Source organism: Gobio gobio, assembly GCF_949357685.1.
Source record: "Gobio gobio genome assembly, chromosome: 4".
NCBI classification, from domain to species: domain Eukaryota; kingdom Metazoa; phylum Chordata; class Actinopteri; order Cypriniformes; family Gobionidae; genus Gobio; species Gobio gobio.
In genome coordinates, this window is record NC_137100.1 from 55,181,476 (window position 1) to 55,194,750 (window position 13,275).

The 13,275-nt window shown below is 38.0% G+C and overlaps 1 protein-coding gene across 1 annotated transcript in view; it reads right to left on the reverse strand.

Moving 5' to 3' along the window:
• srrm4 (serine/arginine repetitive matrix 4) overlaps window positions 1–13,275 on the reverse strand; it is a 69,897-nt gene that overhangs the window by 32,816 nt on the left and 23,806 nt on the right. The window contains exon 2 of the mRNA XM_079815821.1: window positions 637–777. Within this exon, the coding sequence (XP_079671947.1) occupies window positions 637–777 (141 nt within the window). The remainder of the gene's footprint in view (window positions 1–636; window positions 778–13,275) is intronic.

Sequence of the window (13,275 nt, forward strand, 5' to 3'; positions counted from 1 at the left end):
TCTGGCAGAAAACTGAGCATGAACTCAGCTAGAGATTAGCATGTTTAAGATAACATTTGATCTCCCGTCCTTCCTGTTTTACATAATGATGCCCTGCTTTTGGCCTGTGTTATCGTGCACACTTTGAAGGTATGGGTGGAATTATGCCGTTGAGAATCCAATGCTGAATCAATTCCTTTCATCAGGTGGAGTTTGAATTTTGGTGGATGGGAAGTAAGAGCACCCCATAAAAGCCACCCGTGTTAAAAATTCCAGCAACACCTGAATGTTTACACTGTGGCAAAGAGATAAGACTGTTTGTGTCTGCCATGCTTTAAAGTTCAGGGTTTCTAATTCATGCTTACAGAGTGAGGATGAAGCTTAGAAGTGGATTCTGTGCTTCATATTTCATGTGTTTGATCTTCTCTGGGGTCAAAATAAAATTCACATTTGAATAGCTTGATCTATATAAAGGTTCCATGGTTAAATTGTACAACGTTTTCAACAGCACATGCTGTTTTCAACTACTTCAAAGTTGGTTTAAATCAGCTATTTTACCTTCAGAGAGTCTACAAACAGTTTCTTTTCTAGCAAATACATACTGAAATGTCTTTTATGAAGATGTGTGTGTGAGGAACAGCTTTAGAAGATACAGACCTGCGAGCTCGGCGGTGACTGTGGCGTCTACGTCCTCTACGTTTCGTGTGTCCATTTTTTTCATGTTTTTTTGCAACCGTGTCTTTCGTTTTCACTTTCTCCTCTTCATCTTTAGGTGCAAGGCTAACTGCTGTCTCCAATCTGGAAGAACAGAATAACAAAAACTCTTTAGCATCAAATATTTCACAGTCAACAGGTTGTTAAATCTGAATTAAAATCTAGACAATAACATGATCTTTTTTTGTGTTACCCATTGGTAAAGTTATATAATGATCTTAAATAATAACGGCTCAATAATGAAACTGAAATAGGCATAAAAAATACCCATCATTTTGTTATTCAGCTTGTAAGAGCACTCATGTTTGAAGAACGGGACTGGGTTTGGTTCTCTGCTGAGAAACATTGAGCATTTTCATGTTTTTCTTCTAGACCTTCATAAATGCAGAGGTCATCTGCTCAGCATTCAAATGAGGTGTCAACAGAGAAGCCTTTATTTACACGCCTCAGTTGAACTGACATTTCTGAAATTATTTGTGCGTATCCCAAGGTTGTAAGGCACATGGTTTGGAAACTCAAGACTCCTATGTGCTCGTTTTTCTGTCAGGGGAGTAGAGCAAAAAGAATGATATGTGTATTCTTCATGATCTGATATTTAAACTGGATAAAATTTCACTCTCAAGCCATTGCCAATTATATTTATCATGTTGTTTGATGATTCACTGATTGCACCCAGCCAGGCTGAAAAATTTAATTATTGGTTTGCATTAAAACTGAGCAATTCGGTTTGTGTTAGCTATACTAAAAAGTTGGAAACGGCTGCCTCCCTCTTATTACCATCATCACCCCATTATTTAAAATGATGCCACCCCTTCGTCAACTGGAGTGGGAGTGAGAGAGGATACTGTATATATAAATAGACATATAGTGTTGGGCGGTATACCGGTTCATACAGAATACCAGTGTTTATTTTTGTTATGATATTAATTTTTATTTTACTCCAATACCGGTGTATGTCGCTTAAACAACATTCAGAATGCGCCCCAGTGCGACACTGTTTGAGAGGGGTCCCTTTTCACTGTTGCACTGTAGTGAGGGCACAGCTGAGATCGCATTACAACGGAGAATTCAAACAACACACGGCACACGCAAGAGAGCGGTTTCTGCGCGGAGCGCCGCAATGAGTTTAACAACGCTCACCGCATGGATCAGATCAGATACTGACCGGAGCGAGCGCATTTCAAGTTTTTTATGGACATGTTTCATATACTCTAGTGCTCCAAACATGAAGCAGCACCGTGTATGCGCACATATTTAATCACGTCGTCTTCAAATGAAATATATGTGCAAATATGGACACTGATATAGCAGTACGTCTGATCATGACACGCAATGACACGATGGATTATACTGATACACCGAAGACAATGATGTAGACCGAAAATGAAAAGAAGAATGGGGTAAAAAAGTTACCACATGTATGTCTTTATTCTTTCTGTGTTATACTGTGTCATAGTGCTATTATTGGTTGTTGTCTCCCCAGTTAAACCGGGCATTCTTAATCAATCTACTGCAGTATTTCCTCTCTCAATCAGTAGAAAATGAGCAACACCCGGTCATGCATGGGGAAAAAAATACCATCATATACCGTGAAACCGGTTGAATTTTGAAAAATACTGTGATAGAAATGTTTGGTCATACCGCCCAGCACACACACACATTTGATCAGTTGCCAAGGATTTAGCGTTACTAATTTTCATTTTTGAACACTTAAACTGCAGCTTAATGCTCTTTACTCCATTCACAATCAAAATGTGTCTGATTGAAATGGCACTTAAGCAGAGAGAGACCCAGGTGATTCAGCAAAAGCTGTGACATGACACTTGAGCCATTCTTTTCTTTTCATTGCCATGTTCCTTACGAACAGTTTGAAAATAAATGCATAAATAAAACTGATTGCTAGAGCTGGGTAAGTAGGCCTGACTTGATCTCCATGGCATAATTACAGATCCACCTCTGGAGTGTGAGAGTGTATGTTGCATGCATATGTCTGTGTGCGGCCCCATACATTTGTACATGAATTTGTGTGTTGAGTGCCTGCATGGTGTGTGTGTGTCTGATTGTAATGAGAAGTTAATCAGTCTTGCAGATTAAATGCTGATTGCCTCTCTCTCCCAGCAGCAGGAGGAGGCCTGCCCTCTGCCACCTCTGGATAAGAGAGGGCAAAGCACAATCACAGTATTAATGTCAACCTTCCGGCACCGCAGCCCTACATGGCCCTCCAATGAGCCAGTACGTGATTGGAAAATACTCCACCCTGCTGGGTATAATAACAAGAGGATTTCAGATGGTGAAACAGTGAAAGGATGTTGGTGTGAGGGCAGTTGAATGACCCAAACATTAAAGATGTTCATGAGCCTGAGTGTGATCACGTTATTGGTGGACAAGAAAAGGTCTGTGATTCCAAATGAATAAAAATTGACTTTTTGATTTATATATTATTGGTTGATATAAATGTTATAATATTAATACTTGAGCAACAAGCATGTTTCTAAAAATAACTAGATTAGTCTTAAAAGATTAGTTCACTTTTAAATAAACTTTTGCTGATAATTTACTCACCCCCATGTCATCCAAGATGTCCATGTCTTTCTTTCTGCAGTCGAAAAAAAATTAAGGTTTTGGATGAAAACAGTACAGGGGTTTTCTCCATATAATGGACTTCTGTGGGCTCCAAACGGTTCAAGGTCCACATGACAGTTTCAGTACAGCTTCAAAGGGCTTTAAACGATAGCAAAACGATCCGTTTCTGCGAGAAACCGAACAGTATTTATGCTATTATTTTACCTCTTAACAGATGAACGCGATCGTCTCTGAGCTCCGCCATTACTTTCGAAAAGTGAGGTCAAATACGAGCGTGATCATAGATATATCGGTAGGAGATGCCTCATTCTAATGATCCATGCAGTCGCTAATGAGGCATCTACGTATACATCTATGATCACGATCTAATTTGACCTTACTTTCCGGAAGTTATGGCGGAGCTCAGAGACGATTGCGTTCATCCATTAAGAGGTAAAATAATAGCATAAATACTGCTCGGTTTCTCGCAGAAACGGATCGTTTCGCTAGATAAAACCCTTATTCATTGTCTGGTATCGTTTAAAGCCCTTTGAAGCTGCACTGAAACTGTCATTTGGACCTTGAACCGTTTGGAGCCCACAGAAGTCCATTATATGGAGGAAACCCCTGGACTGTTTTCATCCAAAACCTTAATTTATTTTCGACTACAGAAAGAAAGACATGGACATCTTGGATGACATGGGGGTGAGTAAATTATCAGCAAAAGTTTATTTAAAAGTGAACTAATCCTTTAAGCAACAAGGATGTTGCCAATAACCTGATAGATTCTAAGCAACAAGCATAAAAAATATAGCCAGAAGTGCAAGAATGCTTGATCTCTTTCTTGAAATCCTTCTCCTTCATGTGGGGAGTGCAGATCTCATCTAAACTTTGTTCTTGAGACAGGCACATTTGGCAAAGAGCCTGCATCAATGATGTAGCCATGCAAGAAGCTTCCAAATCAAGCAGCTCAAGCAGTCAATGTGGCGAATTTGTGTGTGCAAGTTCACAAACTTGAATCTGATGTGAAATCTGTATGGGGCAAGGCCGTAACAAAATGTTGTTATTTTTATAAAGCATAAAGAAACAGAACAATGAAAGAAAATATAGGTCTAATTCTAGTTGGGAAATAATCATTTTGGGACTATTTGCAAATAATATTTGCATTCATTTAGTGAATAAATACATAGATCCGCAGTTAACATTCTAATTCCTTAGTGGTCTGGTGGTAGAATTTTTGTAAACCATGTCGAAGGTCACAGGTTCTAGTCCGCCCCAATATAGTTTTTTTTCTTCTTTAAAATCAAAGATGATCAATGATTGTATATTAAGAGCATGGACACGTTTGTGTGCAGTTTGTTTTGTAATTTCACCGGGAAGAATAGATATCCCCGTAATGGCATTAAGTGATAGATTGACGCGCTTGTCAGTGTGAAGACTGTGCACGAGCCAAAAGAGAATGTAAACCCCACCTACTTTGATTTGATTGGCCATCTCAATCATTTTGACATTGACGAGCGCCGTTAGACCTGAGGCAGACCAGACTAAAAATTTAACTTTAAAAACTTTATATCATCCTAACATACAGAGCGCTGTAAAATCGTGAATGGAGTGCAAGAGAGCAGTGCAATAATTTCAAATTTTGGGGGGAGGGGGGGACTTGTCCATGTCTATGGTGGTTACGGCCCTGGTATGGGGAATGAATCCACAAAATTCACAATTGCAAAATTCTTATTGAGATGATGCGGTTTTGCCCGCCGAATTCGCCTTTTAATTAGCTCCTGAGCAATGCGATAAAGCTGCTGATAATACTGAATGGACCTATATAGTGATGCTGTGATAGGCGTCATATTTCTATAGGTAGATATAGAAATATGAGAGAGTCAGCTGAGAGAGTTGATGTGACTGATTTTAGCTGCCAGAACTAACGCTAAGCTTGATTTCTGTTCTAGTAAGCTAAGTTAAAAAATTTTTTTTAATAAAAATAAAAAATATTTTTGAAGCAACTGGGGCCAGATTCATAAAAATATTTCTAAGAAATAAGTTCTATGAAGAATTTCTGTACATAATAAATTCTAAGAAGTTATTTACTAAGAAGACTTACTTCCTAAGAGTAATTTTTGACAAATTCAAGTTTTGTCTTTAGAACGATCTTAAGAAAAAAAATAATAATAATAATAATAATAATAATAATAATAATAATATATATATATATATATATATATATATATATATATATATATATATATATATATATATATATATATATATATATATATATATATATATATATATATATATATATATATATATATATATATATATATATATATATATATATATATATATATATATATATATATATATATATATATATATATATATATATATATATATATATATATATATAGCTCTCATATATATATAGCCCATATAATCTTTAAGTTATTAAGGTTAAACGTATTTGGCTTACTGTCCGCAGTGGAGGGGCTCGAGGAAGCAGCTTCAGCTCGAGCTTAGATATACCCTCCCTGTGGGACTACTAATGCTTGGAAGATGAGTGCGGTTAGCAAAATGCCTAAATTATATTGGTGGAGTCGAGGAGATGGAGGGATGCCAAAACAGCTGATGCCGGAACAAGGTAAGCGGTTGCTTATGCTCCGGAATTTAATTGAAAAATTAGATGGTTTCACTCCTCTCGAAATTACATTTGGGAACTTCACTAAGAATGTTTTTTGAATCCAGACCCTGGTGACCAAAGGAAATAAACCTGCTGGGATACAGCAACAACTACCACTTCAAGCTCAGTAGGCAGTTATTATTTCTTATATTACTGCCTTCCGCTGTAATAGAAGCTTTCTTTTAATTTTCACCGGACTTCTTTAAAGCTCTTTCTTACTGGCCGTCAGCTAGAGTGACCTGCTGATGAGAGCTTTAAATGAAATTGATTTCCCCGTCAGTGACTGACTTTTCTCTGATCGGCTTCAGAATTTATGGAAGAACCTCTCCACAGGGAGAATTATGGCACACACACACACACACACACACACACACACACACACACACACACACACACACACACACACACACACACACACACACACACACACACACACACACACACACACACACACACACACACCTGGGCTTGCTAACTTTCAAAGCTGTCTTGAGTGCTTGTAATCCATTTTCCTCTGGAAAGTACAGATTATTTGAAGGGTCTAAATGGAACTGTTTGAAGTTCACAGCAGAAAATTCTTTCTTGCAAATAATAAGCTGCAGATTTTAGCAGCAGAACATTTACTGTAGAACTGTGAGTCTTTCTGTTTGTTAGCATGTATGGAATGGAGACTTCAATGGTTTAGCTTTATTAAAAAAATTAAAAATACTGTGACTGTTTTTGATTGTATTAAAAATGATTTCAGAGGACTTTACTATTAATACTACTATAATATTGTTGTAATCATCTATTCTATTGTTTTGTACGCTTTTTTATTTATAAAGGGGTACGATTTAAAACTTTAATCTCAATTCAATATGCCCCTGTAATTATTTATGTGGTGTAATAAGTGTACAATGAATATACATTATTATCCCTTAAATGTCACCCTTGATAGTCTTGTTTGAACTTGTTCGTTCGTCTTTGGCTCAAAGCCATTTGCTGCAAACTTTTTTTTCACAGAACCTTAACATTAATTTCAAGCGAGTGAGATAAAATATTTCAACTCAAAACAACATTTTGTGTCCAGACGTAGTTTTGGTATTGAGGGCAAAGTTAACTTGCCTTGCCTTGCGTTCGCGCTATACAACAGTGGGTGATAGTCACAAAGATGACTGCAGATTTGAAGTGTTATTTTTGCATGTCCTTAAGACAGGGTGACCATTCTCGATTAAGTTCCCCTCAGGGCCAAAATATGACCACACCCCAGATTTGGTCATTTTAGAAGGCTGGAAAAACTCCTGAGCGCTGTCACTGCCTTCCGCCATTTCTTCTCGTTCAAAAAACGTTAAGCGCTGCGCCAGACTGTTATCGCCAGAAGCGATAATCAAATACGGTTTTACTGATCATTTAATTTTAAATTATAATACTAACCGTCAGTACATTTTATCGTGGTTTATCGTGAAACCAGTAACCGTCTCATCCATAATTAGGGGTTTGTCCAAATATGGGCAATATTAAAAGTGACATTTAATCACCACTAATAAACATTTTGATTAAAAAAAGCTTATGACAACCACAACCTTGGGTTTATAAAAAACATTGTTCATATAAATAAGTTAGTCAGGCACAAGAAAATAATAACTGAAAATTAGGGACTATAAAGTGTTAAAAAATGTAGGGCCTTGTCCTGTCCGTGGGGTGTTGTTTGTGCTGTTATGTGGGGTCTCTGTGGCAGTCTAATGGCAGGTCTCCAGGTTGTGTTGATGTGTTCCTGTTGTTAAAAATGAGTCACGGCTCCTAGCTCAGGTCTCCTCACAGCTACTGTCACATGACACTGATACCGGTGTGATGGGAGAGAAAGGCAGGGGAAGGAATGGAAGGCCGAGAAGGGAGTGTGATCCAGAAAGAGAGGCAGATGGCTCAGGACGCACACAAACACACAGAAAAAGGTGGGTGGGAGAAATGTCACATCTCCACAAAGACAACAAACAAAACAGAGGTCTGTTTTAGAAGTTTGTCACACAGGTGCCCAAACACACACTATTGCCAACAGGTATAACGATGCAGTTTTTGCAGTGGTCCAAAGCATTTTGTGATCGGATTGCTGAAACCACATATGGAGGTAAATGCATGTGACCACACATAATTTCACAGTACTCACCGCCAGCTGGGTCATGATGTGATAAAGTGCACCAAAAGCAATTCAAACATTCTTTGGTAATTTCAAATCAGCAGTTAAGGATGATACTAATCAACACTTCAATCATCCCTAAATGACTTAAAAATAGCTACATTTACAATAGCTACATTTACATGCACCTAAATAATCTGTTTACAATCGAATTGATGGCTCAATCGGACTCAGAGACCTTCATGTAAACACCTTAATCCGAAAGAAATTTCAATCAGATTGAAATAGGTGGTATAGACCGGTACGGTGTGCAGGATTGCAGTGAAGATAGCAGGATTGACCTAGTGGTTGAAATGGGTACTGCAGTCCAAATTCAAAATATTGGAGAGCGTTGTTTCCCCCGCCCCCTCCTTCTCAGACTCGACGCTCACACGGGTTGCCAGCTTGAGGGAACCCAACAGGAACGAGCGCAATTGACAATGAAAGCCACACTGTAAGTTGATGAGTTGATTTATCCACGTTTAATATGCTCTCGTTCATAGAGATATTTAGATGGATGCTGAGGGTAGAATCTGAGATCTCTGACCCGGTTTGTTTTCTGGCTTCCATGGCAGCAATACACTGTGTTTTCCACCAACTGGCAACCTGGGGTGTCGAAATACTATTGGGTAAACTGGCGACGTGCGGTATCGCACAGACCAAAACAAAAACAGACATTCTGACATGGAACGCATATTTCAAAGTAGAATAACTGGCTGTAGCATTGTTTTTCTGAGAAACAAATAGTTGAATTTACATGTTTTATAAATATCTGCATGCATATTATGGTATTTTTATGCTTTAGTAAAGTGAAAAACGTACATAAAGCACCTTTAAATAATCTGACAATTTTCTCAATCGGACTCAAAAATAGGGACAGTGCCATTATGTGTATAATATATATATATATATATATATATATATATATATATATATATATATATATATATATATATATATATATATATATATATATATATATATGCATGTCAGCAAAGCAAAAACGGCAATTATGTTTGTGGTAGCTCTGATGACATTATCATGGCGGCTTTCTCCGGTCCAAAAAATGACAACTGGGTAGTTTTGCACTGTAATTTTGTTTGGAATGCAACATTAAGGGTTTATATAAACAGAAGTTTCAAAATCTATCGGATATCGGATTCATTTATGCATGTAAACATACCTTTCTTTAAAGATCAGACCTAATTGACTTTGCTATGATATTTTTCAAAATTTCTTTAATGTTTCACCGAAGAAAAAAAGTCATACAGGTCTTTAATATGCAGAGACTGAAGCTCTTTGTTGGGGAATTTCCAGAAAAGCACAAACCGTGTGGCACAGTTCTTGTTTAGTTTTGTTTGATTGGCCCGATACAGCAACCTATAGCTTGAGTTTGGAGCGAGATATGAGCGTCTGCTCAATAGAAGACTGTTTTTTTTTTCTTTGAGATTCTGCTGGGTGACACTAGTGGGACAGAAACTAAATACTTTTGCTTTAATTACCACTCAAGGAAGTATGCTGCTGTCCTTTGGTATATATCTCCAATTAGAATGTTTATGCAAGGAAATTTAGAAAAGGATCATGAGATGACAGCAAAACAGAGAATTGTGAACACATTTTACTAAACACAGAAGTAACCCTTCTTGTCATTACCTACTTGCCTGGATGCACACACATACACATGCAGTGCAGGAGTTCATGTATCTGTGAATAAGCGTAATTCAAATTGTCGAGTTCTGCTTATTGTTTCACTTTCCATTATATTGCTATTAAAGACACTCATAGTCTGTTCGGATTAATCAGGGAAGAAGTGTTATGCTGCTAGCTACCATGGCAACCAGATATGAACAAGTATGAGATGTTTCATGCAAGCTAACTTATGACCCATAATTATATGCTTTAACATTCAGACTAATTAGTGCTGTTAACACTCAACAAGAAGACCTGTCACAGACTAAATGAGAAATGTGAACAAATTCTTCACAGATGGCTGTTTTGGGACATTTATTTCATATTCTTTTATCTTTGCGTTTCCCTCTCGTAGAAAAAAAGAAAACCCTGTAAAATCAGAGCTATGTTTGAACTACAGTACCTAGTACTAAAAGCCTTACAGACTACCCCCTAGGCTCTTGGTCTGCGAGAGGACAACAGACAAAAAACGAGACACCATCCTCCCACCGCGGACACATCTGATATGCGAGTCCCCAGTCCATCCTGTAGTTCACTGAGGCTATCCAGTGCTATTAGGCCTGTCATATCCACAGCCAAACAACTGATAATCACTATCATGGAAAAGGCGGGCGGCAGATCATTTTGAGAGAGAGACATGATTGAGCATGTTAATTAAGGGTGGATACCGATTAACTGACTCCAGAGCTCCATCTATCAAAATGAAGTGATTATATTGTTTGTCTAACATTCAGGGTAAAAGACAACCTCTTTTTATTGTGATATTGATACTAATGACGGGTATGCTTAGGCCAGACATGGCAATTAAACCATGTTTAGGCAAATGGACATGCCTTTTTGAATCAAGACTTGATATTCATCATTTAAAGATCTCCAAAAATAAGAAGATCCTCTGCATGAAAAGTAATCTGATAAATGACCAGAAAGCAAAGGACATTTTATATTATACATTTTTGCGATGTAACCTAAAAGTAATCTAAAGACAAGTAAACTTGCTGCATCTCACTGATACCAGCTCAAAAACAATGCAAATGAATAATTATACAAGTATGGAAGTTGTATTATTCTTGAGTAACACACACACACACACACACACACACACACACACTTGCCTAATAACAGTCGATGCGCATAACAAACCCATGGGAACCAGTGCAGTAGCGCAAATTCGCGAACTCGCGATCCGGTTTGTTAGGAGGATGGGGTTTATGAACAATAAGACGAACCAATGGATACCACACAAGCAATGTGCAAACTATGCGCAAGAGTTACTGAGGAAGAAGTGTTTAACCTCAGTCAATTCACTACAGAAAGTGAAAGTAAAAACTGCTCTCATCACACTACATTAACGGCGCATATTCTCTCAGAGGCAACGAGAGATGCATCTTCCACATATGCTGATAACGGTATATAAGTGTCTTAATTTATTCCCATAATATTTCTCTTGTGGCCACACATAGTGAAAAACGAGAAAGGGTTGTTTTGTTAAAGTCTGTGCTTGAAATAAAGCTGCCCTTAATTTTCATCGATGACAATTCAGTGTTCAGAAATATTATAGACCGTTAATAATATTAATTATAGGCCTATAATTCATTGTATAATAGACCGAAACGTTTTCAAAGCATTTTCAATGAAGAGTAATATCCTAATCTTTTATTATCCTCACAGCGCATCAGTTATGTGGTGATGCTCTGTGAAATTATTGTAGGCCAAATTTATTGAAGCCTAATAGCCTATTAATTGAATAATAAAAGTAACCTAATGATAATAATAATGCTAATAATAAGAAAAATATAGCAGGCATACATTAATTGGAAATGCCAAATTTAATATCACTAATATGTGATGATTTTGATAATATCTCTGGCTATCGTCAATAGCCTACATGATCATCGACGCAACCCAGAATGGGGGGTTATTGCGGGGACCACTGATAGGAACCCTACATGAGGAACTGAGCTCATGTCTCCTAATGGAAGCAGTTTATAGGATCTTGAATCCCTATCTATCAGAATGGGGAATATCAAACTAAAACTAATCAGATTAGCTGTAAGTGTCAACAAACACTGAAGGTTAAAGATGTAGCTTTATACCGAAAGCATTGCAAGTACTATTGAAATTTGCACTTTGACCCAAATAACTTTTGTGTATTCATGCCTTCGGCTGTTGTTGCAGGCCAAAGAACACACCCCAAAATGAAATCCACTGTCAAATGCAATTACACATGAATCTTCACTGGCCAAAAAAAGTGCTGCATAAAAGTTCAGTACTTCAGTACTAATTTTTTTGTCAGGCTTTGATTTCGATTCCATGTAAGGCTGAGCTTTTGCGTCTTATTTGATAAAATGGGAAGACAATAACAACAGCTTAAATTTCTGCAGCATGAGGCCTGCTGCCTACACTGAGAAAATAACCTGCTTGGCATCATGGGAGAAAGAAAATCACAGCACCAGACCTCATTATCTGCCACAGACAATGTCCTCGCTAAATCCCAAACGAGCCAGGGACGGTAATTGATTTGTAGAGACACTTTCAGAGTGAGGGGGAAAAGGAAAGCGAGTTAGGCAAGTGTGTGTGTGTGTGTGTGGTTGGGGGTTGGGGGGTGGGTGTGGGGGGTTAGAGTCAGCGCGAAGAAAATCCACTTACAGAATTGGCTGCCCTGTTTCCAACTCTGCATGAAGGCTCCGCTGAGCAATACAAGTGGACATGAAGGATTTAAAAACAATCTGACTGATTTAGCAGCTTATTCCAGCCCTCCAATCTCTCTTACATTTGTTCTGCTCAGTGGGAGGTACGCAAGAACGACATAACAACAGAAAGTTACAACCTCTCTATGCATGTGAATCTTTTAAATCTCACTGGATTTCTTTCTTCAATCGGAGTGAATTTTTACACAGCTTGCAAAGTTTCCGTAGAACGGATGCAGAGTTATAAACAGGTATGACGACGAACAGACGGATGGAATGATAAAAAGGAATCATTTCAGAATCATTTTCTTGTTTACATAATAAACAACAGGAAAATGTCCAACATTCTGTGCAAAAGATGGTTGGCACATATAGCGGGGAAAGTCATTCTGAAGACAAGTGAAGTTAGTTTATTCAATTATTGCTACCTGATGATAAAACGGAGCAACATAATGGTTTGATTAATTTCCTTATCACACCAGGCACAAAGAGTAATTATGGCCCGGTCCACTACTCTACGAGCCACCAATCAATCAATTTAAGCACTCTTCACTCCCTACCGTCCCCTCTGCTCAAACAAAACAAATTACCCCTCTCTGTCTTTCTCTCTCACTCTCTCTCTTTCTCTCTGTCGCACACTCGCGCTCTGGAAGACTTTTGCCCCAGGCTGTGGAAATAATGCCAGGGAAACTCCAGATGTTCACACACACACACACACACACACACACACACACACACACACACACACACACACGTTTGTTTTTGTGAAATGTGAGGACATTCCATAGGCGTAATGGTTTTTATACCGTACA